This window comes from Bos indicus x Bos taurus, chromosome 16 (assembly GCF_003369695.1).
Source record: "Bos indicus x Bos taurus breed Angus x Brahman F1 hybrid chromosome 16, Bos_hybrid_MaternalHap_v2.0, whole genome shotgun sequence".
In the NCBI taxonomy this organism is placed as follows: domain Eukaryota; kingdom Metazoa; phylum Chordata; class Mammalia; order Artiodactyla; family Bovidae; genus Bos; species Bos indicus x Bos taurus.
In genome coordinates, this window is record NC_040091.1 from 583,124 (window position 1) to 610,717 (window position 27,594).

The 27,594-nt window shown below is 47.2% G+C and overlaps 2 protein-coding genes across 18 annotated transcripts in view; one reads left to right on the forward strand and one right to left on the reverse strand.

Moving 5' to 3' along the window:
- The window catches only part of PPFIA4 (PTPRF interacting protein alpha 4), a 53,313-nt gene extending 48,786 nt beyond the window's left edge, over positions 1–4,527 (forward strand). For 11 of the 17 annotated variants that reach the window (XM_027564136.1, XM_027564139.1, XM_027564138.1 and 8 more), the window contains 2 exons: positions 1,567–1,744; positions 2,631–4,527. In XM_027564136.1, coding sequence (XP_027419937.1) covers positions 1,567–1,744; positions 2,631–2,839 — 387 coding nt within the window. In that variant the 3' untranslated portion in view covers positions 2,840–4,527. The other 6 variants (XM_027564146.1, XM_027564150.1, XM_027564148.1 and 3 more) reach the window with 2 other exon arrangements.
- A 6,276-nt stretch (positions 4,528–10,803) lies between these two features.
- Positions 10,804–13,700, reverse strand: MYOG (myogenin). Its single transcript, XM_027564159.1, has 3 exons — positions 13,156–13,700; positions 12,283–12,364; positions 10,804–11,684 (listed from the first exon to the last, which is right to left on the reverse strand). Exons 1-3 carry the CDS (start codon positions 13,624–13,626, stop codon positions 11,563–11,565), a joined length of 675 nt encoding a protein of 224 aa, XP_027419960.1. The 5' UTR covers positions 13,627–13,700; the 3' UTR covers positions 10,804–11,562.
- Between the last annotated feature and the right edge of the window lie 13,894 nt (positions 13,701–27,594).

Here is a 27,594-nt window from a genome sequence, read left to right on the forward strand (position 1 = left end):
GAGATCCAAGAGCCTGCCTCCTGTCCAGCCATCAAGCACATCATAAGCAATCTTGGGTTGTCTCTTGGAACTATGTTCTCTGACAGTTCTGGTTCTCGGTCTCCCTTCTCAAGCTTTAAGGCCCTGGAGGGCTAGATCCAGTTCTCCTGTACAGGGATAGCAGGACTCAAGGGAAATGAGGAGATGCTGAACAGAAAGAACACCTGACTTAGAGGACAGGGGAGAAAAACAGAAAGAAGACCTTAGTGTTGGCTGAAGGTGGAAATGGAGAGAAAGCATGCAGAAAAGAAGGGTCTCAGAACTAGGATAAGGATAGGGTCATGGGGAAGACAGAACTGATGAGGAAAGTTCCTCATAAACTCAGGGATGGGATGTGTGCATAGGAGGCCAGCTGCCATTTAACAATTATTTATTGAGTACCTACAGTGTTCCCAGGCACTACTCAGAGGCTGGGGAATATATTGGTTGAAACAAAAAGAACAAAATCTCTGCCCCATGAAGATTAGAATTTGAAAGTGGAGGTGGGGGAGAGAAGGAAGACGAGAAGAGAAATAAATTGATGAGATAATCTCATCAGTACATTAAAAAATGCTATGACAGAGATACATGGTGCTAAGAACTGATGGGAACATTTGCCTACTCGGAGCAGGAGCAGCAAACCCTAATGGGGCTGGTAGAGGTTGTTGAGGTGAGAATTGGTGGGTTGGTGTCTCTCAGTCCCGCTGGTAGCCCTCTACCTGCGACAGTTCTGCCAACACAAGGGTTGAGGGGTTTTAGGCATGGCCGCCAAGGAGGGTGGATGTGGGCTCTGAAGGGTGGGTTGGGAGGCTTGTGCAGAGGGACATCCTGTAGGGTTATGGCTCTGGGTGCCCTTTGGCAGAGATAGTTATTTTGGAGGCCTGGCTGGCAATACAGCAGGCAGATAGCAGGGGGCTGTCCACTGCCTTTGGCGGAGCCTATTCAGATTGGCCATCTGCCTGCCCTGTCACTGCTCTCCCCAGATCCAGCAGATAGGCAGCCTGTACATTTATAGATAATGAAACTGAAGCTCAGAGAGATCACCTTTGAGGGTCACACAGCTAGTAAAATGGAAGCCAGGTCTCCTGGCTCCCGACCCAGCACTCCTCCAGGACACTGGGCCTACAGCCATATTGAGTCTCCAGAAGGGCAGGAAGGAGCGCATGAAGGCTGGCTGGTGACCACTTCCCATGCATGAGGCTGAGAGAAGGGATATTTTAAAGGTCAGTGGGCATCCCAAGCCCACTTTGAGATGATTGAGGCGACAGGGAAACTGAGTTAAACGGCAGGATGTCAGATTCGAACAGAGGGGACCGCACCTCGCCTAGACACAGGGGACTTAAGAGTCGCAAGGGCTCTCCGGAGCCATCCGCTTCGTCCAGTCATTTTCCACAAGGAAAGGCTGAGGGCCGGAAATGGGACGTGACCTTGCTCCGTTGTTTCTGAAGGGAAAAGTTCCCCTAGAACAGGCACTACCTGCCCTCCCAGGCAGGGACGAAGGGCGGCCGTAGCGCCCTAGCCCCGGGCCTCTGCGTGCCCCCCGTGCAGGGGGAAGACAAGGCGCTCCGCCGCGCGCCCTCCTGGAGGAAACGCTTCCGTCCGCGGGACCCCCACGGCCGCGCCTCGCTCAGCACCGCGGCCGACACGCTCCCGGCAACCTTCCGCGCGTCCACCGTGGGACCCGTGCCGCCTCCACCGTCCCCGCGGAAGAAGATCACGCCTGAAGGTGAGCGGCAGGCGAGGCGAGACGAGGCGAGGCGAGGCGGGGCGAGGCGGGGCGGGGTGGGGTGCGCCGCTCCGGGCTGGCTCTGCTAACGCGGCCGCGGGCGGGAGGGCCCCACCTGCGAGCTTCACGCTCACTAACCCGTTGCTCTGTGTTCCCCGGCGGCTGTCGACTCCTAGTCCAGACGGCAGGGGCGCGGAGACTGGAGACCCCAGCAGTGCGGACCTACTCCTGCTGAGCCCGCCTCCCACCCCGGGTCCTTCGCGGCTGTGCCCGCGGCTCGGGGTGAGGGGGCCGGGCCCGGGGCGCAGGCGCTCCGCGCCCGCTGTCCGCCGGCTCAAGGCCTCCCCGCGCCCGTGGTTGGCGGGCCGGCCCTGCTGTTCCAGCGCTGATCGCACCCCCTGTTCCGCTTGCCCTTACTGCTTTCTCAGGCTTTGGGCGCTTCGAGCTTACAGGCACGCCGCAGATACCTTGCAACCCGTCTCTCGGGGGGTCGCTCCCAACTCACTGCGCAAATGCCTTTCTCTCTCTCTCTCTCAGCTCGCTCCCACTATCTCTACGGACACATGCTCTCCGCCTTCCGGGACTAGCCACAGCCCCGCAAGGCCAGCTTCCTCCTGCTTGGTTTCACAGGCTCGGATAGCCCTTACCGTCCTGCTGGTTCCCCTTACTCCCAGGGCTCCTAGTCTCCTCTCTCAGAATATACTCGTCTACCCCTCAGGATCCTGCTACCCCAAGTCCACTGTGTGTCCCTTGTAAGGCTCTCTGGGATGTGTCTGGGTCTCCTTGTGTGAGGCAGCCAGGTCGTCCATGCTTGTGGGTCTGCGGCAGGGAGAGGAAAGCAGACGGAGATACATGGACTCCGCCTTCCGTCTTCTGCATCTAACAGGTCTGGACCGCTCACTCCACCGGAGACCAGGATGCAGAACCAAGGGCTGGGGTGGCCCTTCCAAGGAAAGGGCGCTTCAGACTTCCTTGCTTGGGTTATTTGGCCTTCTGGTTTCTGTCCGTGTCTTGGTTGCACTAGATGGGCTACGTCTGCTTTTGGCATCCCCCCTCCCGCCATTTTCCCTCCCCCGACTCATCCGCACCTTGTAGCTGCTGCCACACCTTCAGGACCTCTTTGAGGGCTGGGAGATGTAGACGGCCCCATTCTTTATCAGGATGATGAACCTGGGAAGAAGGAAGGCTCAGGTGGAGATTCTAGGCCCTGGTTTAAGTTGAATCCCAAACGTCAAGCATAAGCATGGGGAAATTCAGCCCTCCTGCCCAGGAGGTTGCAGGCAGGTCAGCTAGAGGGAGAGCCGATGTCCTGCGGTAGCTCTAAGCCCATGTGGCAGTGGGAATTACCTCCTGCCCCAGCTGTAGGGTAGGGCTGCTGCTGGGCTGGAAGGAGAAGGATCTTGGCTCTGGGGCAGAACAGAGCTAACCATGCACTGCCAGCTGTGCTCCCAGTATTTCTTGCCTTGCTGTCCCCCTTTGTCCCACTTCTTTGATAACCCCAGCCCTACAAAAATGTACCTAATGAGTGGATTGAGTATATATTAACACACTGACCTTCAAATCTGGTTTGGGAAAAAGGTAATCTGAGGCTTCCTTCCCCTGATCTCCTAGCAAGAAAATAAAGCTTCCCCTTTAGTGAATCATGTCCTAGGTCCAGGAAATCCAGTGTTGTTGAAGACTGTCATTCACCTGCTTGTCCCCAAACTGTCATTCTTTGTTCAAGGTGCTTTTGGTGTTTAGGGGCTGCCTCCAGAAATTCCTGAGGCCTTCCCAGTTTCCGTTGCTTTCCCCAACAGCGTGGTTGCATCTAGGCCTGAGGGATATAGATCCTGCTTTGGTAGGAATGTCATTTCCAATAAATTCTCCTTCTTCATCCACATACTTCTCCTGCCAAGGTGCTTGGAAGTGTTTGGAACCCAAGTTTAGGGTGAGTTGATGGAACCCAGAGCTTTTCCTAGTGAAAGGAGAGGAAAAGTACCTGGGGCATGTTACCTGGGGCATATTACCTGGAGAGGGGCCAGTGCAGTGCCAACCTTCAGGTGGCTGAGCAGCTAGTTTGCAAGCTGATTTGGGTCTGAGTAGGGGCTAGGCTAGCAGGTCAGATGAAGGGTCAGAGAATCCTGTCTAGAAGGAGTGATGGAGCCTGGGGCAGTGCCACACTTACAGCCTTCTGCTGCAGAGTGGTGGGGCTGGGTGGGCTTCCATGCATCTGGACAAGATATTCAGCTGCCCTTCCTAGCTGTCAGGCCACTGGCAATGGAGCTGGAGGAGTTCTTGAGCAGAAAATGAGTCGATTGGAGAGAAAGAGCCCCTGTCTCTGGGTAATGGATGTTAAGATTATGGAGGAGCCCCAGATTCCTGTGATTGATGAACTCACAATCAGAGACCATAAGGCCATCTGATTCCTTCAGGGAACTCTGATGGGCTAGCTAAATGGGAAATTCAGTTCCAGCTTCTCCTCTGCAACTTAACCCTATCTTAATTGGTTATGTTATAAGGCAGCAACTAGCAGGATCCAGGTCTGTTCAGGGTTTCTTGGGAGGTATTTGATGGAAGATTCTTGTCTTGGTGTATCTTCTGCCTCACCATCAATATACTTTTTATCTGGAGAGTCACCAGTGACCCATACCCTTCCCGCCCCCACCATCAGCTTTCTGTGTCTTATCAGGTCCCTTCTCAGCACTGTACTGGCTCAGTGCATCAAGAATGGGTGGATGGGTGTGTGTGGGTGTTGAGTGTGGGTGTGTATATACCAATAAATAAACTGGTCTTGAGACAACATACACATGGCTCTGGTCTTTTTTTTTTTTTAAACTTCAAACTTACCTGATGCATCTAGCTTATTCCACAGTCCTAAGGGCTGTTGTATGCTGGAATGTAAATATCAGAGTTTTTCAAACTTGTAGTTAGTAACCTTCTGTTTACTTATATAACCGTGGAATTGATAGGTTAATGTTTGGGTTACTTGTGCCAAGAGAGTATAGGAAAAGGAGTGAGGAGTCCTAACTGCTGAGATTGATTTCTTTCTTTCACTTCCTCTGTACCCACCTGCTTCACTATCCTCATAGCCTTTCACACTGATGCCAGAGGATAAGTAAGTCTATCCTAAACACCCTTCAGTCATATCACTCTGCTGTGCACTTATGTAGCAACTCCCCCGCACCTCTAGATCTGAGATCCAAGTCCTTGGGGCAGGACAAGAGGCTATCGTGACTTTTTCCCATACCCTCTCCCCTTCTCACCAGTCTTGAGTCAGCCTAACTCAGAAATGTGTCTGTCCAGCCCCGTCACCAGAAGGCAGCACAAATACGTTTCTTGCCTTTGCAACTGTGAACGCTCCACACCCACTTCAAGCGTCACCTGGGGGGCACTGCCTGCCTCTCAGCAGAATTAGGTAACCAACAACCCTTTTTGACCCGGGCGCTCTGTGCGCACCACGATGCTGCCTCGTCATTGTCCTCTCTAGTCTTTCCCACAGGGCTGTGAGGAAGCTCCTTTAAGTGAATCCAGTTGATCTCATGTGTCCCTAGATGAATATACTTGAATGAATAAGTGAGCCAACATTATCTCAGAGGGTTTTTATGAGGATTATTATTAAATCTAAAAATTGAGAACTTTTCTGTGCCAGACACTGTTCTAAGCATGATAAATGTATTAGCTCATTAAATCTTCACAACCCTATGATGTATCATCATCACCATTTTATAGAACAGAAAATTGTAAAGCTGAGACCATGTAACCAGTATGATATAGCTATTTGTTAAAAGTTCTGACCCACTACCAGTATTATGCTTTTTTTGAGTGAGCTTGAGCCCCTACCTTGAGGCTAAGCGCCCCCCCCCCACCCCCTTCAGCTGCCTTTCTCAGACTCTCATCTCTGCCACTCCTAAGGCACTCGGTTCCTCTGCTCTTTATGGAGACTTCTTTCTTTGTTCACTGGAATGGTGCAGTCCCTGATGGCAGCATAATACAGCCTTGAATCTTCAAGGGGAACCATTCCACCAATGATATGGGATGGCAGAGTCTGTGGGCACAGATGGCAGGATGAGAGCAAGACAAAGCCTACTACCCTCTTAATGATGAAAGGTAGACTTGACCACGGAGAAGGCAATGGCACCCCACTCCAGTACTCTTGCCTGGAAAATCCCATGGACAGAGGAGCCCGGTAGGCTGCAATCCATGGGGTCGCTCAGAGTCGGACAGGACTGAGCAACTTCACTTTCACTTTTCACCTTCATGCATTGGAGAAGGAAATGGCAACCCACTCCAGTGTTCTTTCCTGGAGAATCCCAAGGACAGGGGAGCCTAGTGGGCTGCCATCTGTGGGGCCGCACAGAGTTGGACACGACTGAAGCAACTTAGCAGCAGCAGCAGCAGACTTGACCAGCTTTGGTGACCAGCTGGCTAAAGGGGTGAGATCTGAAGGATTTCAGGAAAACTGCTGTTTCCCAACATTGCCAGCCACTGGGGTGGGAAATGTAGATGAAATAGGCTTATGTGGAAGTGTGAACTTGACATTGGACAGGCTGCGTTTGAGATGAGACCCTGACATCGTGTTTCTCTCAGCATTTGTGAAAAAGAAGACTCTAGATTTCTTCCCTTGGACACTTTTCTTTGCTCCTCTTAGGAATGTACCCAGCATAGTGAGAGGCAGAGAATCTGGATTTGGTGGTTGCATGTGGCTGAGGGGTGAGGCACAGCCATAATCACTGTGGCATTTGGGATTCCCATCTGGGTCCAGGTGGTACGCCCCTAGCCATGACCCTAGCCCAACCCCTTCAGTTCTTCCTGAGCTTAGCTCACCTCCAGGTGTCTCAGCCTTAGCCTGGAGCCCAGAAGCCAGGAATTCAGACAAGGCCAGGGGAAATGACATGTTAGCTCTTACCCATGAAATAGTAAAACTGAACTGAGGGGGCTTCTCTGCTCTCACACTCCATTGTACCTCCTTTACCTCCCTCTCCAGCTGGTCCAACCACCTGCAGCACTTTAAAGGGTTTCACTGCCAACTAGGTTACTCTAAGAAGTTAGATACCCAAGGATGTTTATTAAAGTGCAGCAAATAGTACTCTAAGTGTTTCGCAGTTCACACCAATTATCTAAACACTCCAAGAAGTTCCTCTCTACACACTGTCAATTGGTATATCGACTTCAAATAATTCTTATCTTTATATTCTAGCAGATTCCCTAAAGTTCATTATTAGGCAGCATTTGATTAAGCCTGTTTGATTTATTGCAGGTGCTTCCACTGAAGACCAAATTTAAGCTAATTTCCCTAAAGAACTATCATTCATTACTCATTAATTGGAGTTTTATCTGTAATTCAGTGTGAAAGTTAAGTGTTTGTTAATTTAAGAAAGTCTCTATGCTTTGATGACAAATGTTTATCCTGTGAAAATAATAAATGAGTCTAGGCTCCAGTTTGACAAAACTTTGCCATTCACACGTGTCCAGTTCAGTTCAGTCGCTCAGTCGTGTCCAACTCTTTGCGACCCCATGAATTGCAGCACATCAGGCCTCCCTGTTCATCACCAACTCCCAGAGTTCACCCAAACTCATGTCCATCGAGTCAGTGATGCCATCCAGCCATCTCATCCTCTGTCATCCCCTTCTCCTCCTGCCCCCAATCCCTCCAAGCATCAGAGTCTTTTCCAATGAGTCAACTCTTCGCATGAGGTGGCCAAAGTAGTGGAGTTTCAGCTTTAGCATCAGTCCTTCCAAAGAACACCCAGGACTGATCTCCTTTAGAATGGACTGGTTGGATCTCCTTGCAGTCCAAGGGACTCTCAAGAGTCTTCTCCAACACCACAGTTCAAAAGCATCAATTCTTCGGTGCTCAGCTTTCTTCACAGTCCAACTTTCACATCCATACATGACCACTGGAAACACCACAGCCTTGACTAGACAGACCTTTGTTGGCAAAGTAATGTCTCTGCTTTTTAATATGCCATCTAGGTTGGTCATAACTTTCCTTCTGAGGAGTAAGCATATTTTAATTTCATGGCTGCAATCACCATCTGCAGTGATTTTATAGTGGAAGTAGAGTGCCTGATGAACTATGGAAGGAGGTTTGTGACATTGTACAGGAGACAGGGATCAAGACCATCCCCATGGAAAAGAAATGCAAAAAAGTAAAATGGCTGTCTGGGGAGGCTTTACAAAGCCTGTGAAAAGGAGAGAAGTGAAAAGCAAAGGAGAAAGGAAAGATATAAACATCTGAATACAGAATTCCAAAGAATAGCAAGGAGAGATAAGAAAGCCTTCCTCAGCAATCACTGCAAAGAAATAGAGGAAAACAACAGAATGAGAAAGAGTAGAGATCTCTTCGAGAAAATTAGAGATACCAAGGGAACATTTCATGCAAAGATGGGCTCGATAAAGGACAGAAATGGTATGGACCTAACAGAAGCAGAAGATATTAAGAAGAGATGGCAAGAATACACAGAAGAACTGTACAAAAAAGATCTTCACGACCCAGATAATCACGATGGTGTGATCACTCACCTAGAGCCAGACATCCTGGAATGTGAAGTCAAGTGGGCCTTAGGAAGCATCACTATGAACAAAGCTAGTGGAGGTGATGGAATTCCAGCTGAGCTCTTTCAAATCCTGAAAGATGATGCTGTGAAAGTGCTGCACTCAATATGCCAGCAAATTTGGAAAACTCCGCAGAGGCCATAGGACTGGAAAAGGTCAGTTTTCATTCCAACCCCAAAGAAAGGAAATGCCAAAGAATGCTCAAAGTAAAGTTATGCTCACACATGTGAAATTCCAGCAAATTGTTTCTTCCAAGTGGGAGGCTTAAGGACTTAAAGACTGAAGAAGAAATAAATATACAATGACCATACTTGACAATCAACCCTAATAGCTGTTGCTGAGAACTGTTCATTTGTAAGATTATGAATATCAACCTCAAATTCCAATTGAAATGATAATTGAGAAGAAATTAACTTATCCAGCAACCCGAGAACCTATCAGTTCCTTAGTAGCGATGAGTGCCTTTCTCTTGGTCAGACCATTACCACTTACTGGGCAACTGAAGGCGGTGGGATTGTATCCCCCTAGGAGCTTCGAAGGTGCCAGGGCCAGAGGAAATGTATCTGATGGGAGAAGATACTCCTTGAATGGGTAGTTTGATATTTGCAGTGGATAATAAGAGAATGAATATTGACTCAATACCCACACGTGTTACCCTCCTCATCTCCAAGGGCAGTGAGCCACGGAGAGCTAAGAGTTGTGGCAGTGACCTAAGTATTCCTCTCCAGTCTTTCCAAGGAGGTAAGACTGTCCAACTGAAGAAAATTGCACAACCTAACAATTCAAAAGTATGTTTTACTTGGGGGAACTTACTGAGGACTATAGCCCAGGGGAGAACCTCTCAAATAGCTCTGAGGAACTGTTCTGCCAGGACATATGCTAAAAATAAAAATGTAGTCAAATGTCAAAGACTACTGATAATCACAAAAAACAGGCATATCAAATTAATGATTTTAGTGCCTTTCTATATATGGGAATATGCAAAAGTCCGGGCTTATTGGCATTACTCTTTACATAAGCATTTTATCAGTCTAGGGCCAGTATCTGAACCACATAATGCTTTCTGTTATTTTCTCCATCCAGGAAATGGGTGCACCTTGCCACTGCAGTGTCTGATGACTTGATGGCAGGCAGCATTTTTTGTTTACTGGAATGGCAAACATTCCAGTGAATGGAACAGCAAACGGAACAACACCCCTGTCCACAGCATAAACGCAGTGACATAAACCCAAAAAGAAAATCTCACAAATGGGGAAAGATTAGGCCAGTTTATGCTTTCCAGTAGACCCAGCCCTGCCTGGTGGTTTGGGATGAGCGAGCTCTGGGGGAACCCGCCTACCCTCCCCCCAACCTTCTGTGCCCTCACCTGGGTTCTGTGAGCCTGCTCTGAGACTTGCTTCTGTTGCTTACACAGGAGAAACCTGGAGAAACCTCCAGGAGCAGCATGTTGTCTTCCCTCTCCAGGAACAAGTCAGGAAGATAGGTGTGGTAGAGATGGTGCAGCTGGGCCCAGAGCTAGTGCAGAAGGGGCATCGGGGCCTGGACCTGGCTGATAAAACTGGGTCAAGCCTGTTGTGAAGGGCCCGGAAGAACTGAGGCCAGAATGTACTGCACTCTGAATCCCCTGACTTCTGTAATGATTCTGAAACTTACCATTTGCAATAAACCAGACACAGCCTGAAGCAGTCAGAATTAATAAGGTTTCTAGTCTGAATGGACTAAATTCTAGCTCCTGATGCTTTATCAGTTAACGTTATGTGATCTCTATCCAAATCCTTCATCTCAATTCTCCACTCACCTTCTTCCCTTCAGGAAGCTAGTCTTTGGAAAATGGCATCCCATATGAAGAGAGTCCTAGCTTCATTTCCTTTGATTCTTCTTTATAAACCCCTTGCCCCCCACCCCCAATGAAATTGGCTTCATCCTCTGAGCTGTAGACAGGGACCAGAATCTCCTGCAGCCTGGAGTATCAGAAGAGTGTGGTGAGGGGGCATGCTATTTGGCTTGGAATAAAGGGATAGTGTCTGACCCCAATCACCCTGATTTGATCACCTCCCACTTCCTCACAGGACTCCTAATGTTGCACTAGAGGAGAGGCAGGAATTAGAGAGGGGAAACCCACAGATTCCAGCTCTATACCCCTGTCTGCTGGCTGTGTTCTGAGTGCTAGGAAAATGAGCATTCTCAGTTAATTGAAAGGGAATGAACCTATTGGGATGGAGTGCAGGAGACTGTGAATAGCACCTATGAACTAGAGCGCAACAGAATGTTGAATGAAATTTCCTGCGTGTCCCCCAAGGATTTCCATAAAATCTTGTCTTTGCCCAGCCAATGAACCAGACATGGCTTCCTTTGTAATGGTGAAATAGGGGTTCAGGCACCTCGTGACCACCAGCAGTGTGGTGCGTCGGATGCTTTGGGAGCCCCATCTGCTTCACAAGCCCTGGCCCTGCAACATGTCTGGACCACCGAGGTGGAAGAGGCTAGAGCATCAGTCATCTCCTCCCTCTATATCACAGACACTCTTCTAGCATCCAGTCTTTATTTATTTTTTAAAAAAAGAAATCCAAATAAGTTAGCAAAAAAATATACAAAACAATGGCAAAACCACACAATGCTTAGTTAACAAAATTAATCACCCCAGGAGCCCCTGCCCCCCGCCCCGCACCTATCCCTGGCAACTTCAGCACAGAGACCTTGGTCAGATGGCAGCTTTACAAACAACACACAAAACAAAACAAAACATAAAACTACTGGAAGGTTCCCAGGATTCACTGTAAAAGCTTGGCCCCCCCAGTGACTTGGGAACTGGATTATTCCTCTCCCTCATCTCAATTCAGGGCAGGCCCAGCCCAGCCACTGGCATAGGAAGAGATGAACAGGAGATGTGCATGGTTTGTCCAGGTCAAGACACTGTCTTCATATCTCAAGCTATCTTTTCAGGGAGTGGATTTGGAGGCTGCATAATGATCAAAGGGCAGCTCCTGAGTTGCCCCCTGACCAGAGGGCTTACACAAGGGGGCACTCTGGTCCCTTGCTTTATCTCCCTGGAAACAGAACTGCCCTCTTGCTCTAAGGAGTCAGCTAAGTGAGAGCATTCTTTCCCTCTCTGGGTGGCAGGTTAACCTTAAGTGGATGAGGAGGGGATAGTCTGGCATTTGTCAGCCCCAGAGCTGGTTTCCTGGCATCAGGAAAGCCTGGCTTAGAAGAGCCCTGCTGCAGAAGTGGTGGCATCTGTGGCCAGCTTGGGGGGCTCTCATGGATGCCCATCCCGGCAGACAATCTCAGTTTGGTATGGTTTCATCTGGGAAGGCCGCAGCGACATCCTCCACTGTGATGCTGTCCACGATGGAGGTGAGGGAGTGCAGATTGTGGGCGTCTGTAGGGTCCGCTGGGAGCAGATGATCTATAAGGAGAAGGTAAGAAGATGTTACCTGGTTGATGAAAGGATCGTATGACCAGAGTCAGGGGCTGAACTCTTTGGAGTAGCACAGGTTTTCCAGGACAGATGGGTGAGAAAAGCTTGGGGTTCTACTCCACAGTCCATGCCTTTCCTAATGCTAGGTGCGCACATGTGTGTATGTGTGTTTGAACACCAGTGTGTCCTCTGAAATCCCCGATGTAGTTAGAATTTGGAAGCAACTATTCTGAGGTGGAGCCAGAATAGTGTATCCTGGGAGACTGGAACTGCCCTTTGCTGGCCCAGTTTTGCAGCGTTGACTCAGCAATTCCCAGAGCAGGGACACTGTCCTCTCTGTGGGGAAGGTCAGCCACCAGGCCCCAGCTGGGCTGTTGCAGGAGGCCTAGAAAACTCCTTAGCAGGTCAAAGCTTCAGAGAGGCACAGGGCATTCTAGCCCACTATTTGGGGCCCTAGTTTCAAAAAACTCCTAGAGAGGCTGAGGGAAAAGTACTGGAGCAGGGAATAAGGGAAGAGGGAAGAACTGCACCTAGAGACAGACTGTGTGATTTGAGTCAAAGTAAGCAGAGTCCTGGTCTCACTTACCCCCTGGGTTGGGGCCAAACTCCAGTGCGCTGCCCCACTGTGGACTGCAGGAGGCGCTATGGGAGCTGCATTCACTGGGCACCTGCAAGACAGAATGGAGGCCCAGGGTTAGGGCACCACCATTCTTGGTAGTGTCTCTTTTGTCCAGTCCCAGTGGACAGAAGAAGTGCCTGTGGTGGGGTTGGAGGGAGGGTCACAAGCTGCAGCCCTCCAGCCTAGCCCACCCCCTATTTCAGAATCTTCAAAATTACCTCTTTTAATTTGGCCACAGAACCCCTGATTCAAGGCCTTTCCCAGCACCCATCCTGGGGTGGGGGGTGATTCTGCCCCTATAGGGCACCCAGGTTAAGGAGGGCTCTGTGGTTTCCTGACTCTGGGATCGGGGTGAAGGAGGCAGAGTGTCTGGCTCAACTAGACCGACTTCTGCGCAGGCCTGTTGGGGTTCCGTGAGGGAGGCCGAGTGGGTTTCCTCTCTACTGGCCATACCCAGAATGGGGTTGGCTAAGGGGCGAAGCAGTCTTCTGAGGTACACTTGACCTTGCCTTTGAGGCCCTAACACCAGACGCTGGGGTTAACCTTCCTCCCCATCCAGCTGACTCTGGACTTGCTTCTGGACCCCTCCTAAAGGCCTGTGCCACCCCCTCCACATGCCTCTCCTCCCGGTTGCCTTTGTCTTATCTGGAAAGGACACGGGGACACCGGAGGTCAGCTGGGCGGTCCAGCTGTAACAAAGGAAAGGCATCCTGCAGCCTCCTAAGACCCTGCCTGGCTCCTGCTCCAGCCATCTGACTGAGCCCACGATGGGGTCCCCCGAGGCTGTCCAGATGCCCCCTGTGCCCCCTGCCCGGGCAGGCGGGTGAGGTGGCCACTTACCGCCGGCTGGGGTCCGCCCCCGCCTCGGTAGCGCAGGTCGCGCTCCTCCTGGTTGAGGGAGCTGAGCAGGGCCTGCAGGCGCTCTATGTACTGGATGGCGCTGCGCAGGATCTCCACTTTGGGCAGCCTCTGGTTGGGGTTGAGCAGGGTGCTCCTCTTGAGGGCCTCGAAGGCTTCATTCACCTTCTTGAGTCTGCGCTTCTCTCTCAGCGTGGCGGCGCGCCGCCGGTCCACAGACACCGACTTCCTCTTACACACCTTACACGCCCACGGCAGGCACTGGCCCGGGCAGTGCTCCGCAGGCCCCAGACCCTTGTCTTCAAGGGGCACTCGAGCCTCAGGGCTCAGGCTGAGCTCAGCCCGCTCGTAGCCTGGCGGCTCAAAGCCCTGGAGGTGGACAGGCAGGTAGTTCTCCCCGTCATAGAAGTGAGGTTCCTGATAGAAGTAGGGAGAGGTCTCATACAGCTCCATGGGGTCAGAAGAGACTTGTTCCTGCCACCAGCCCCCAAGCTCCTGCGGCCCCTCACGCCAACTGCTGGGTGCCATTTAAACCCTCCCCGCTGGCATGGAACCAGAGATAAATATAGCCAACGCCACAGAAACCTGAGCCCCCCTCTAAGCTGTTGCTGCACATCAAGACGTTTACAGTGGATTAGACGTGATTCCCCTTCCCTCTCCCCCTGCACACACCACCCCGGCCCCCGCCCCAGCCGGCCTACCCCTAGCTGGCTCCCGTGCACTGGGAGGGAGGCCACGGGTGTAATCTGACTAGTTTTCATTTCTCGACAGCCCCCGTGGGGGCCGGGAAGCTGGGGGAGGACACACATTCTCCCCTCATCTGCTCCTTTCAATTACTCCTAGCTGGGCGGCCTGCCTGCTGCTAGCCTCAAAGAAGAGGGGTGGGGTGGGGGAAGGCCAAGGAAGGAGCAGGTTTAGGCTGGAAGGGGCCGTGGGAAGTCAGTCTATTCATCTCCCTGCTTCCTCATAGCGCCTTACCCAGACTGTATTGGTGAGATCAAAATCTTCAAAAGATTCCCTTTCCAGAGGGTGACAGCACTTCAGTTTATGAAAATGTATGGATACTCAGTGTCCAGGGTAAGAAGGATTGGTAGATGGATTCAACTTTTAGGTTTTCAAAGCAATTTTGACATCATATATTTCTTACGTCTCATGTGATTGTGGATAAAATGAGGCAAAGGGAATTTTTCGGTCTTGTTTTCTCCTTTTTGGTAGGAGTCAGTGGAAGTTTTCTTTTTAATACAGCTGACCAGCGTCAGAGCAGAGATTGGAATTTACAGTCTACACATCACCATCTTCCCCACTGTGGCAAGGTCAAGATCAGTCCTCTGTCTCCTCCCTTTCTGACTCTGAATCATTTATCTGTCTTCCCATGTCATCTTTTCAACTTGTTTCCTACCCAATTTAGACACCAGGATTTTCCTGGCTCCTTAATGTGGGTGAGGAGGGAAGGAGAGAAAGCAGAGACCTTCAAATGCAGTTTAAATATACCCTCTCCTTGACCACTTGGCTGGGTTGCTCTGGTCTTCCCATCTGAGCCATCAGCTTTATATATACCACACAGATCTCAAATGTCAGGTGGAGGAGGGACTGCTTAATCTTTGGGCTTCTCAGTCTGTGATCACCTCTCAGCTGAGGCTTTGGGGTCTGAGGGAACAATGATCCCAGTACAGTAGGCAGGCCTCAGAGATCAGCAGCGAACAAGTCTCAGTCTTAGGACTGAAGAATCACAGGGATGCCCAAGGCAGTGTCTCTACCCTTGAGGACCTTCCCATCTAGTAGACCCTGTTGGCCACCTAGTTCTGCTCAACCCCTGATGCCTGAATCCCCTTCCCAGGTAGCCATTGTCCAACATCTGCTGACTTCTTAAGGCAGCCCATTCCACTGATGAGCAGGAAGCCCTTCTGGGTTTTAAACTGCAGCCTGCACCCTGAATCTTCTATCCTTTGATCCCAGTTTTTTTGTCCCCTAAAACACTCTGGACTTAGCCCCATTTCTTCTCAAATGACAGATGAGACTGATATTACAAGTTCCAGCTGGTGGCAAGGATAATAAGAGGAAGAGGAACTGTGCTGGAGTCTTGGGGAAGACTTCACAGGGGAGGTGAGATCTGAATAGAGCTTGAAAAATGCAGCATTCCACCCTCTCTTTGTCTATGGTGAGGAGTAGAAAAATTTTGCTATCCCAAAAATGTGTCCTTTGAGATAAGGAACAGAGATGAGGAGGGTACATAGCTAGACATTTTTTTTTTAACCCAAGCATGTTGAGGGGAAGCAACAAGGCCTTAATTTGGGTTTTGGTTTTACTAGTGTGATAAAAAGTGGCAGTATAGGAGCTATGGGTTGTAAACTTTGCTTTGATCCTGACCAGATAGGCTGATAGCTGAGGGGTTCCTGATAGCTCAGTTGGTAAAGAATCCGCCTGCAATGCAGGAGGCCCTGGTTTGATTGCTAGATCTAGAAGATCCACTGGAAAAGAGAGAATCTACCCTCTTCAGTATTCTTGGGCTTCCCTCATGGCTCAGTTGGTAAAGAATCCATCTCCAGTGTGGGAGACCTAAGTTCGATCCCTGTATTGGGAAGATCCCCTGAAAAAGGGAATGGCTACCCACTCCAGTATTCTGGCCTGAAGAATTCCATAGACTCTATAGTCCATGGGATCACATAGAGTCAGACACGACTGAGCGACTTTCACTTTCAGATAGGCTGAAGAAGAATCTATTAATATTTCTAACACCCCACCAAGAAAAGAAAAAAGAAAACCCTTGCCTCAGTTTACACTCAAATTCTGAGTGCTGAGAAAAAGAGTGATGTTGAAGTTACTATAGAAACCCAGAAATTGCACTGTTTTGTCCTTTTTGGATCCGGTCTGCCACACTCTTAAACAATGTGACCTCATCCTCTAAAAATGGAAGCAGGAGAATTGAGCTTGTTCTGTGATTATTTCTAGGATCTTAATAGACTGGTTCCAACTGGGAAAAGGAGTACATCAAGGCTGTATATCATCACCCTGCTTATATAACTTATATGAAGAGTACCTCATGAAAATGCAGGGCTGGATGAAGCATAAGCTGGAATCAAGATTGCCGGGAGAAATATCAATAACTTCAGATCTGCTGTTGACACCACCCTTATGGCAGAAAGTGAAGAAGGACTAAAGAGCCTCTTAACAAAAGTTAAAGCGGAGAGTGAAAAAGTTGGCTTAAAGCTCAACATTCAGAAAACTAAGATCATGGCACCTGGTCCCATCACTTCATGGCAAATAAATGGGGAAACAGTGGAAACAGTGGCAGACTTTATTTTGGGGGGCTGCAAAATCACTGCAGATGGTGACTGCAGCCATGAAATTAAAAGATGCTTGCTCCTTGGAAGAAAAGCTATGACCAACCTAGACAGCATATTAAAAAGCAGAGACATTACATTGCCAACAAAAGTCCATCTAGTCAAGGCTGTGGTCATGTATGGATGTGAGAGTTGGACTATAAAGAAAGCTGAGTGCCGAAGAATTGATGTCTTTGAACTGTGGTGCTGGAGAAGACTCTTGAGAGTCCCGTGGACTGCAAGGAGATCCAGCCAGTCCATCCTAAAGGAGATCAGTCTTGAGTTTTCATTGGAAGGACTAATGTTGAAGCTGAAACTCCAATACTTTGGCCACCTGATTCGAAGAGCTGACTCAATGGAAAAGATGATCCTGGGAAAGATTGAGGGCAGGAGAAGGGGATGACAGAGGATGAGATGGTTGGATGGTATCACCGACTCAATGGACATGAGCTTGGGTAAACTCTGGGAGTTGGTGATGGACAGGGAGGTCTGGCATGCTGCAGTCCGTGGGGTTGCAAAGGGTTGGACACGACTGAGCAATTGAACTGAACTATCTAGTTGGTGAGTGTGGATACTGTGCAAATGTTAAATTACAGTGCAAGAGAGAGAGATGTTTTAATTCAGCAGTAAACATGGGGTTATGACCTATTGCAAATGAGTGGGTTCATCAAATGAATATTTCAGTTTATAGAAAATCAAAACCACCAAAGGCTGGAGTCTCTGTGGAAGGGGAGGAGATCCCTGGATTGGATCTTGGAGAAATGGTAGGATTTGGATGAGGAGAAGAAGGCAGGGAGATCACTGGGTAGATGAGCGTATATGGAGCTCAGGGTTCAGGTAAGTGGATGACTGGACAAGGCTGCAAAGATGAGAGGAGGCCCACCTGGCAGCAGGGAAGGACTTGAGGCAAGGCGACCACATAGAAGACCATGACAATGACGCAGTGCCAAGTGCTGAAGACCTGCAGAAGCCACTCAGAGATAAGAGGGTGGGTTCGACTGGGAGAGGATGCAAGTTTCAGCTGGTAAAGAGATGGTACGTGTGCATGCTAGAGGAATCGTTGCTGTATTAATGAAAGGGCACCTGGCACGTGGAAACACCCCTAAGATGTTCATTCCCTTCCTTGTTGTATCCCCTCCTCCACTCCTGGCCTCTCTCTCAGGCTATTTCCTGGTTGTCTTCGTTGTCCCCAGAGGACCAGAACAACAGGAATGAGAGAGGGAAAACATGACCCCACGCCATGTGTGTATACAGTTATTCATTCACTTTTTCATTCAAAGATTACATAACGTGTACCTTGTGCTGGGTGTCAGAGTCACTAATGTGAATAAGACGTGGTCTTTCTGCCATCTTCACTTCACCCATGGGAAGATGATTATACAAAGTCGGTGATGATAGAGTAGGCTAGAAACAGTGCTTAATATAATCCAGAGAAGGAATTTATTCAGTTATCCCTTTCTCTGCTCAACTCAGTTTCCTGAGAGCCTACTCTCTATCATTCCCTGGGCAAGACTGGACATTGGCAAGAGTGGGAAATAAAGTCAGTTCCTGCCCTCAGTCTGGGTGTGAGTTTAGGCTTATGTCTGTGTATCACTCGCTTCTGACCAAATGTGAGGACAGGACTGGGAGATGAGGGTGACCTTGTGTCTGGGTTTCAATGAATCCCTGTCTGTGGACGTATTTGTGTATGTCTGTCCAAGTAAGTGGCTTGTGGACTATGTTAAATCCCAGCTGTGAGGCACAGACCCTTCCAGGACTGAGAGATTAGGGTGGCCCAAGTGTCTCTGACCTCAGAACCCTAATGGAGAGACTGGCCCTTTTCTCACCTTGTTCCTCTCTCAGAGCTGAACTGTGGAAAAGTTGCCCCTAGAGGCCCCCCCGTGCATATTCCTCTGCTCCATGCTGACCGCCCTCTGATGGATGGGAACACATTGGTGCCAAGCACAGAACAGCCTTTGTGCTCTGCCACCAGTGGTGATCCATCAGCTCTAACCTGACAGCAGGGCGTCAGGTCTTAATCCCTACCCCTGCTGGCGTGGGCACTCTGGGCCCCCTGCTCTGACTGTAGCCTCCTCCTCTAGCAGTCCTGCTTTGTCCAGAGGAAGTCCTTGTCCCTGTCCAAGGCTCCAGAGCCAGGCTGTTTGTGCCTCTACCCTGACTGTCTCAACTTGATTCTGTCTATTTGCATGCTGGGCTCATCTCATTTGCATGGTACTGGTTGAATTTCAAAATGCTCAGAGATCCCTTTCACCTGCTCCTGACTCTTTGTTTCTGCATCTGCTGCATACCCAGTCCCAGCTGTCTGATACCCAGGATCTTCCAGTCCCTACTGACCTCGCAGCGGGGCTGACCTAGGTTGCTAATTTGCTTGACTTACATCAAAGCAAGTTTCCTATCCCAGAGTCTCACATGCGTAGGTATAAAGGATCAAGGAGGAGGTTCTGGAAGGGTGGGAGCCTCTGGTTTCTCCAGACAGGCCCCACATTTTGTTTGCCTAGGCTAGTTCTGTGGTATTATGAATGAGGACCAGGTGGGAGCTGGGCGGCAGAATACATGTGCATTTCAATAGGACTTAGATGCAAGAACATGGCATGCAAATCAGCATTATTTTTAGGACTTTGTAGCAGGGTGAGAAGAGATCACAGAATCATAGAATGTCCAAACGGTGAGGTAGTCTAAAAATCAGCTAGTGCACCTTATTTATTCTTTTTATATATCGGGTGCACAGAGCACTAGTGTCAGAAGTGTGAAAGGTGTTGGCTGTTAGCCTGAGTTTAGTTAGGCCTCGGAGCTGAATGAAGGTGCCTCCTCTCCCTCTCTGAGGCTGACAGGTGAAGAAGTGTGCTGTGAATACATGTTTTCCAGGTAAGCCTGAGGCTATAGGTGGGAGGCAGCCAGGGAATGGGAGGTGCTCTAGGTTTCAAATCGAGTGTTTAGAGAGCTATTGGGAGAGGTAGTGATGGAGAAATGAATAGAAGACACAAGAGAAGGGTGAGACAATTGGCTGGAGAGACCAGAGGGAATCCTGAAGTCTTGAGAAAGAAGGAGAGGTTTGGACGCAGATGGGAGTCATGGTGGAGAAATGAGGGGGAGGGGAGGGCTACAGGCCTCCGGAGACAGCACATTGTTTCCACTGAGAACAGAGCATCAAATTACCACTGGGAAATCTGTCCCTGCCTGGAATCTGGAGCTCAGGGTCAGGCTCATTCATCAAGAATCTCTGGGGTTGGGGTGGGGAAGTGCAGGTCTGGAGGTGGTAGGGTCCTCAGGAAGTGAGGGTCATGGAGAGGTGGTTGGTAGATACAAAGTGCAGAGCCACTTTTTAAAATAAGCAGAACAGGGCTTAGCAGAGTATGTGGCAGTGTAAACCTGAGGAACTTGGGGAAAATATAGGTGAGGATTTCTTAGGAGTAGTTCATGCTTCTGTGAGGGCTTGACCTTCAGCTCCCAGTTGAGACAGTTCAGGGAAAAAGGAAGAGGGAACCCTAGATACGGAGTCAGGGCACGTTACTGTCCCCATTTCCAAACTCTCCTGTTTGTAAATCAAGATGCTGGATTGAATGATTCCAGTGGCCCTTTGAGAGGTGACATTCTTTTTCTGACACAGCATGTGGGGCTGGAGGAAATACTCCTGGGGTCGGGGTAGAAGGACTGTTTTGAGTGTTTAAATCAGATGCAGCTCTAAAGATCGATCCATAGGGTCAGAGCAGGCAGGTTTCCTTGGCTAGTCTGTCCTGTTCCCGTCTCCGCTCTGCTCCCATACTCAAGCTCACTGAAGGACAACTGGGATGTTCTGTGGACCCACTTCAGCCTACCTAACTGCCTAGCATGTGTGTGTCATACTCATCTCTAACAGCACACCCCACCTGTCCCCCTTCTCTTCCAGCCACTCAATTCTCTCCTCCCTGTGGGCTAAGAGTCCTAGCATGCCACCCCACCCCCTCCTACTCCCTGGACAGCTTCTATTTCTGCCTCTTTGACGAGTTGTGACATATTTGGGAGCAGCTGCTGCCTGGGTGGAAGTGCTTTTGCTTTTCTCTCAGCTCTATCTTCTCCTCCCCAATATCTCTTTCAATAGCCACCACTTCCCAGAATTTGCTATAAGACCCTCCCTGCATTCCTCTCCCTGGAACTCAGTCCGCCAGCTTTTCCTAGGTTCCTGCAGGCATGGCCAGGGCTGTAGGCTGATATGGAGGGAGCTTTGTAGGATAGGAAGTCAGGTGGCCAGGTGTAGGGATCTCTTACAGAACAGGATCTCTTCTGCCAAGTCCCAGGCTGTTATGGTTTGAGGCAAATTTTTTCCTCCTTTGGGATTCACTTTTCTATCTTTAAAATGGGGAAGATGAGTAATGTCTTCCCCACCAGCTGTAAATAGTTTGCCATCTATTAACTGTAGGTGACTGACACCACATTCAGTAGTTCCTCTCTACCTCTTATCCTTCCAAACCCAATTCATCAAAAACCCCTCAATCTCTGCTCCCCTCTGTATCTTAACAATTCCTAGCTTCACACAAAGCCAGAAATTATTTAAATTTCCACTAGTTATAGCAAGAGCCTCACAAAACAGTCACACTTTAGCAGTAAAATAAAGAGTACTCTAAATATGCTTTTTAAAAGTTTAAAAACAAGCCTCAAGCAAAGAGTCAAACTAACTTCCTACCAGAACAAAGTCTAACACTCATCAAAGGAATATGATAAAATTCAACACTCAATTATATAAAATTTATGTCAGTTATTCAATTAAAAGTTAGTAGGCAGCAAAGAAGCAGAAAAAAAAAAAAAAAGTGACCTAAAATCAGGAGAAAAATTTCTCCTATAATCAGGAGAAAAATCAGTCAATTGGAATAGACCCAGAAATGATAGAGGTGATATAATTAACAGACAAGACCATTAAAAGGGCTTTTAAATATGCTCAATATGCTTAAGGATTTAAAGGAAAATGTGAGCATAATGAAGAAAAAAATAGAAGCTATAAAAATAAATCAAAATTTCACTTGTAGAATTATGTATTAGTCTGCTTTGGCTGCCATAACAAGATACCATAGGCTGGATGGCTTAAACAACAGCATTTTATTTTCTCACCGTTCTGGAGGCTAGAAGTCTGAAATCAGAGTACCAGCATGGTTGGATTCTAGTGGGAGCCCTCTTTCTGGCTTACAGGTTGCTGCCCTCATGCTGGGTGCTCACATGGCTTTTCCTTGAAAGAGAGATCACTCTCTCTTGTATTTCTTCTTATAAGGGTAATAATCCCATCAGACCAGGCCCCCACCCTTAATACCTACCAACTCCACAGCCCCATCTTCAAATACAGTTACATTGATTACATTGAGGGATTAGGGTTTCAACATATGAAGATGGGGATACATTCAGTTCATAACAGATTAGACATTGCAGAGAAAAATTTCATTGAATCTGAATACAAAGTAATAGGAAAAATGAAACAAAAAAAATTTTTTAAAAGAGCTTCAGTGACATGTGGGACAGTATCAAGTGGATTAATATGCATGTAATTAAAGTTCCAGAGAGGGGCAGAAAAATATTAGAAGAAATAATGGCTAAATTTCTACAAGTTGGGTAGAAACTTTGAACTCACAAATCTAAGTCACTTAATGAAGGATAAACACAAAGAGAACCACACCAAGAGCATCATAATCAAAGTTCTGAAAATCAGTGATAACAACATTTTAAAGCAGTCAGAGTAAAAGAGGCCTATTGTGTATAGAGGAATGAAGATTGTTAAAAGCTGCTAAGTATTATGAGGGATACTATGAAGGACAGCAGAGAAGGTAGTGGCACCCCACTCCAGTACTTTTGCCTAGAAAATCCCATGGACAGAGGAGCCTGGTAGGCTGCAGTCCATGGGGTCGCTAGAGTCGGACATGACTGAGCGACTTCCCTTTCACTTTTCACTTTCATGCATTGGAGAAGGAAATGGCAACCCACTCCAGTGTTCTTGCCTGGAGAATCCCAGGGACGGGAAAGCCTGGTGGGCTGCCGTCTATGGGATGGCACAGAGTAGGACACGACTGAAGCGACTTAGCAGCAGCAGCAGCAGCATGAAGGACAGAAAACAGTAGAACCTCTTGAAAGTGCTGAAAGAAAAAAAAAAAACCTATCAAACAAGATTCTGTACTCAACAAAACATATCTTTTAAGAATTAAGTAAAATAAAGACATTTTTCAAACAAAAATAAGCTGGCAGAATTTATCACCAGGACATATTTACTATAAAAATGGTAAAGGAAGTTCTTCAGGCAGATGGAAAATGATACAAAATTGAAACTCGGATTTGCATAAAGGAATGAAGAGCATCAGAAGTGGTAAACGTGGGTAAATATAAAAAGACCCCTCACTGTAAAATTTCTTTAAACGATAATTATCTATTTAAAACAAAAATAATAAGAATGTATTTTAGAGTTTATAACACAAAGATGAAATGTAAGATGCCAATAGCACAGAGAATGGGAGGTGAGAAAAGAAGTATACTGTTGCAGGGTTCTTACTTATACATAAGCGCGGTACAGTATTATCTGAAAGTATACTGTGGTAAGTTAAAGATGAATACTGTTAAATCTAGAGCAACTACTAAAACATAAAACATAGAACTATAGCTAATGCATCATCACTGGAGATAAATTAGAATATTAAAAAATACTCAGTTAATCTAGAAGATAGGAAAAGAAACAAAAAAGAATAAAGAGTAATAGGATAAATTGAAAACAACTACCAAGATGGGAGACTTATATCCAACCATATCTATAACGTCATTAAATATAAGTAGACTTTGGCACAAATACGCAGATAAGTTGAGAGTAAAATGATGGGAAAATATATACAATGAGAACACTAATCATAAGAAACCTGGAGTGGCTATATTCATATCAGAAAAGTAGATTTGAACAAAAACTGTTACTTGGGATAAAGAGATACATTATACAATGATAAAGGGCTCAATTTATCAAAAAGTAATCATCTTAAATATATATGTACCTAATAACAACCCCTTTAAATTACATAAAGTAAAAAAAAAAAAAATACATAAAGCAACATACACAAAAATCAAACTGAAGGGAGAAATAGACAAATGCAAAATTTTAGCTAGAGATTTTAAAAATCATCTTTCAGTAATTCATAGAACAGTAGGTAAAATCAACTTGGAAATAGAAGACTTAAATTTATCAATCATCCTGGTGCCCGTGGCAGATGCATGTTGATGTATGGCAAAACCAATACAATATTGTAAAGTAAAAAAAAAAAATCACGGAAAAATTTATCAATCAATTTTGCCTATGGACATTTGTAGTATATTCCACCCAACAGTAGCTGCACACGGTTAAGATATGCTGTACCACAAAACAAGTCTAAATACATTTAAAAATACTGATAATACAGAGCATGTGCTCTGAAAGCAATGAGATTAAATTAGAAATCAATAACAAATTTCTAGAAAATCCCAAAATACTTTGAAATTAAGCTTTTAAATGACTCAGTTCAGTTCAGTCACTCAGTCATGTCCACCTCTTTGCAACCGCATGGACGCCAGGCTTCCCTGTCCATCACCAACTCCTGGAGCTTGCTCAAACTCATGTCCATTGAGCCAGTGATGACATCCAACCATCTCATCCTCTGTCATCCCTTTCTCCTCCTGCTTTCAATCTTTCCCAGCATCAGGGTCTTTTCTAATGAATCAGTTCTCATCAGGTGCCCAAAGTATTGGCGCCTCAGCTTCAGCATCAGTCCTTCCAATGAATATTCAGGACTGATTTCCTTTATGGTTGACTGGTTTGATGTCCTTGCTGTCCAAGGGTCATTATTTATTGAACCCTTTCTTCTAGGCCCTATGCTAAGTGCTGGATAACCTGTAATTCATTTAATCCTTACAATAATTCCATAAGGTAACTACTATTATCACCATTTTACAGATGAGGACCCGGAATTCAGAGAGGGTAGGACTTCCCTGGTGGCTCAGATGGTAAAGCGTCTGTCTACAATGTGGGAGACCTGGGTTCGATCCCTGGGTTGGGAATATTCCCTGGAAAAGGAAATGGCAACCCACTCTAGTACTCTTGCCTAGAAAATCCCATGGACAGAGGAGCCTGGTGTCCATGCAGTCGCAAAGAGTCGGACACGACTGAGCGACTTCACTTTCACTTTCAGAAAGCTGGTGAGTTGTAAAGCTAGGACCAGAAACTCTTATCTATCTAAAGCCAAAGCCCAGGTCATGATCAGTATGTTATTTAATAATCAACTAGTTAGCACATTTGAGACAGGTGTCCCAAAGAGAGCCCTGTTGGGTGTATGGGTAGGGGAGTGTGTGCCTCGGTTGTTGAGTTCCCACTTGCCTCCTTACCAACTCCCCACCCTCAGTATTACCCTCATACTTGGTGCTCAAGCCCCTTCCCTATGGAAAGTCTCCCATTGGATGTTTCCTTGTGTTTTTCCCCACCCCAATTCCTCTCTGTTTTAGGGCTCCTCTGTGCCTAGCCAGCTTTCTCCATGGCAGGCTCACAGGCCTTTCTCATGTGGTCTATCTAGACTCAGCTTCCCTGGTGGTCTAGTGGTTAAGACTCTGCACTTCCAATGCAGGAGGTATGATCCCTTGTCACAGAACTAAGATACCACATTCCATATACTGTGATGGTAAACAAATAGATAAATAAACTCTTCACAAGTCTTCCTGGTCTTCCTCCTCTAGGAGTCCACCTTCTCTGCTCTCACTTATGACTTCCTAATCTTAGCAGGCCTGCTTTCTGCCCCAGGGCTTTCTGGATCCTTTTCTCTAGGCCCTGAGCTCCAAACAAGCCTTGAGACTACCCATGTTCCTGAGACAGCCTTCTCAGACCAGACCCACCATTTCTGGTCACCTAGACCCTTGAGGAGTTAGAGTATCCCCAAACTAGCCAGACTAGCCAGACTGCCTGGATTTTAATGTTAGCATCGTCACTTTCTAGCTGTGTAAGTGGCTTGACCTCACTGTGCCTCCATTTCTTCATCTGTTTAACAAGGATAAAAATAAGACCTGTCTCATAAAGTTATTTTTTGGATTAAATGAGTTCATATTTATATGAATGCTTCTTATGTAGTATGTACTCAATAAGCTTTATCTACATGATTATTACTGAGCCAAGCCATGACACATAGGGCCACCCAAGACGGATGGGTCAATGGTGGAGAGTTTTGACAAAACGTGGTCCACTGGAGAAGGGAATGGTAAACCACTTCAGCATTCTTACCTTGAGAACCCCATGAACAATATGAAAAGGCAAAAATATATGGCACTGAAAGATGAACTCCCTAGGTCAGTAGGTGCCCAATATGCTGCTGGAGAAGAGCAGAGAAATACCTCAAGAAGGAATGAAGAGCCTGAGTCAAAGCAGAAACAGTGCCAAGTTATGGATGTGTCTGGTGGTGAAAGTAAAGTCCAACGCTGTTAGAACAATGTTGCATAGGATGGAATGTTAGGTCCATGAATCAAGGTAAATTGGAAGTGGTCAACAGGAGATGGCAAGAGTGAACATCAACGTTTTAGGAATCAGTGAACTAAAATGGAAGGGAATGGGTGAATTTAATTCAGTTAACCATTGTATCTACTACTGTGGGCAGGAATCTCTTAGATGAAATGGAGTAGCCCTCATACTACTCATACAAGAGTCCAAAATGCAGTACTTGGGTGTAATCTCAAAAATGACAGAATGATCTTGGTTCGTTTTCAAGGCAAATCATTCAATATCACAGTAATCCATGTCTACGCCCCAACCACTAATGCCAAAGAACGTGAAGTTGAATGGTTCTATGAAGACCTAAAGACCTTCTAGAACTAGCACCAAGAAAAGACATCCTTTTCATCATAGGTGTCTGGAATGTGAAAGTAGGAAGTCAAGAGATACCTGAAGTAAAAGGCAAGTTTGGCTTTGGAGTACAAAATGAAGCAGGACAAAGCCTAACAGAATTTTTCCAAGAGAACACATTGGTCATAGCAAACGCCCTCTACCAACAACACAAGAGATGACTCTACACATGGACATCAACAGATGGTCAATAGTGAAATCTGATTGATTATATTATTTGCAGTTGAAGATGGAGAAACTTTATACAGTCAGCAGAAACAAGACTTGGAGCTGACTGTGGCTCAGATTATGGACTCCTTATTGCCAAATTCAGACTTAAATTGAAGAAAGTAGGGAAAACCACTAGGCCATTCAGGTATGACCTAAATTAAATTCCTTATGATTATACAGTAGAAGTGACAAATAGATTTAAGGGGTTAGATCTGATAGATGAGTGCCTGAAGAACTATGGAAGGAGGTTTGTAACGTTGTATAGCAGGCAGTGATCAAAAGCATTCCCAACAAAAAGAAATGCAAAAAGGTAAAATGGTTGTCTGAAGGCCCTTACAAATAGCTGAGAGGGACTTCCAGTTCAAGATGGCAGAGTAGAAGGACCTGCGCTCATCTCCTTCTGCAACAGCACCAAAATCATAACTAGCTATTAAACAACCATTGACAGGATGCTGCTGCTGCTGCTGCTGCGTGGCCTCAGTCGTGTCCAACTCTGTGTGACCCCATGGAACCTACCAAAAAAAGATACCCCATGCCCCAAGACAAAGAAGAAGCCTCAGTGAGATGGTAGCAGGGGCACAATTATGATAAAGGCAAATCCCACACCTGCCAGGTGGGTGACCCACAAACTGGAGAACAATAATACCAAAAAAGATCTCCCACTGTTGTGAAGGTTTGGAACCCCACTTTGGCTTCCCAAGCTGAGGACCCAACAAAAGGACTAGGAATCCCAGGAAATGTGACCTTGAAGCCCAGTGGGATTTGATTACAAGACTTCCACAGGACTGGGGGAAAGAGAGACTTCAGGCCACAAAGGCACAAACAAAACCTTGCATGCACCAAGCCTCAGAGGAAAGGAGCAGTGACTCCATAGGAAACTGAAGCAAAGCTACCTGTTAGTGTTGGAGGGGTCCTGTGGAGGTGTGGGTCAGCAGGGGTTCACCACAGGGATGGGCAGATGGGCAGCAGTTGTCTGGGAAGGTCCCCTTTGGCATAAACACTCTTGGAGGTCACCATTAACCTGACCATAGAGCCTGTAGCCCC

Coding starts and splice junctions, on each gene's coding strand:
- MYOG (XM_027564159.1), bottom strand. CDS start 13,626: ATGGAGCTGTATGAGACCTCTCCCTACTTCTATCAGGAACCTCACTTC. Junction 12,365..13,155: donor GGGGCGGACCCCAGCCGGCG/GTAAGTGGCCAC, acceptor TCTGTCTTGCAG/GTGCCCAGTGAATGCAGCTC. Junction 11,685..12,282: donor GTTTGGCCCCAACCCAGGGG/GTAAGTGAGACC, acceptor TTCTCCTTATAG/ATCATCTGCTCCCAGCGGAC.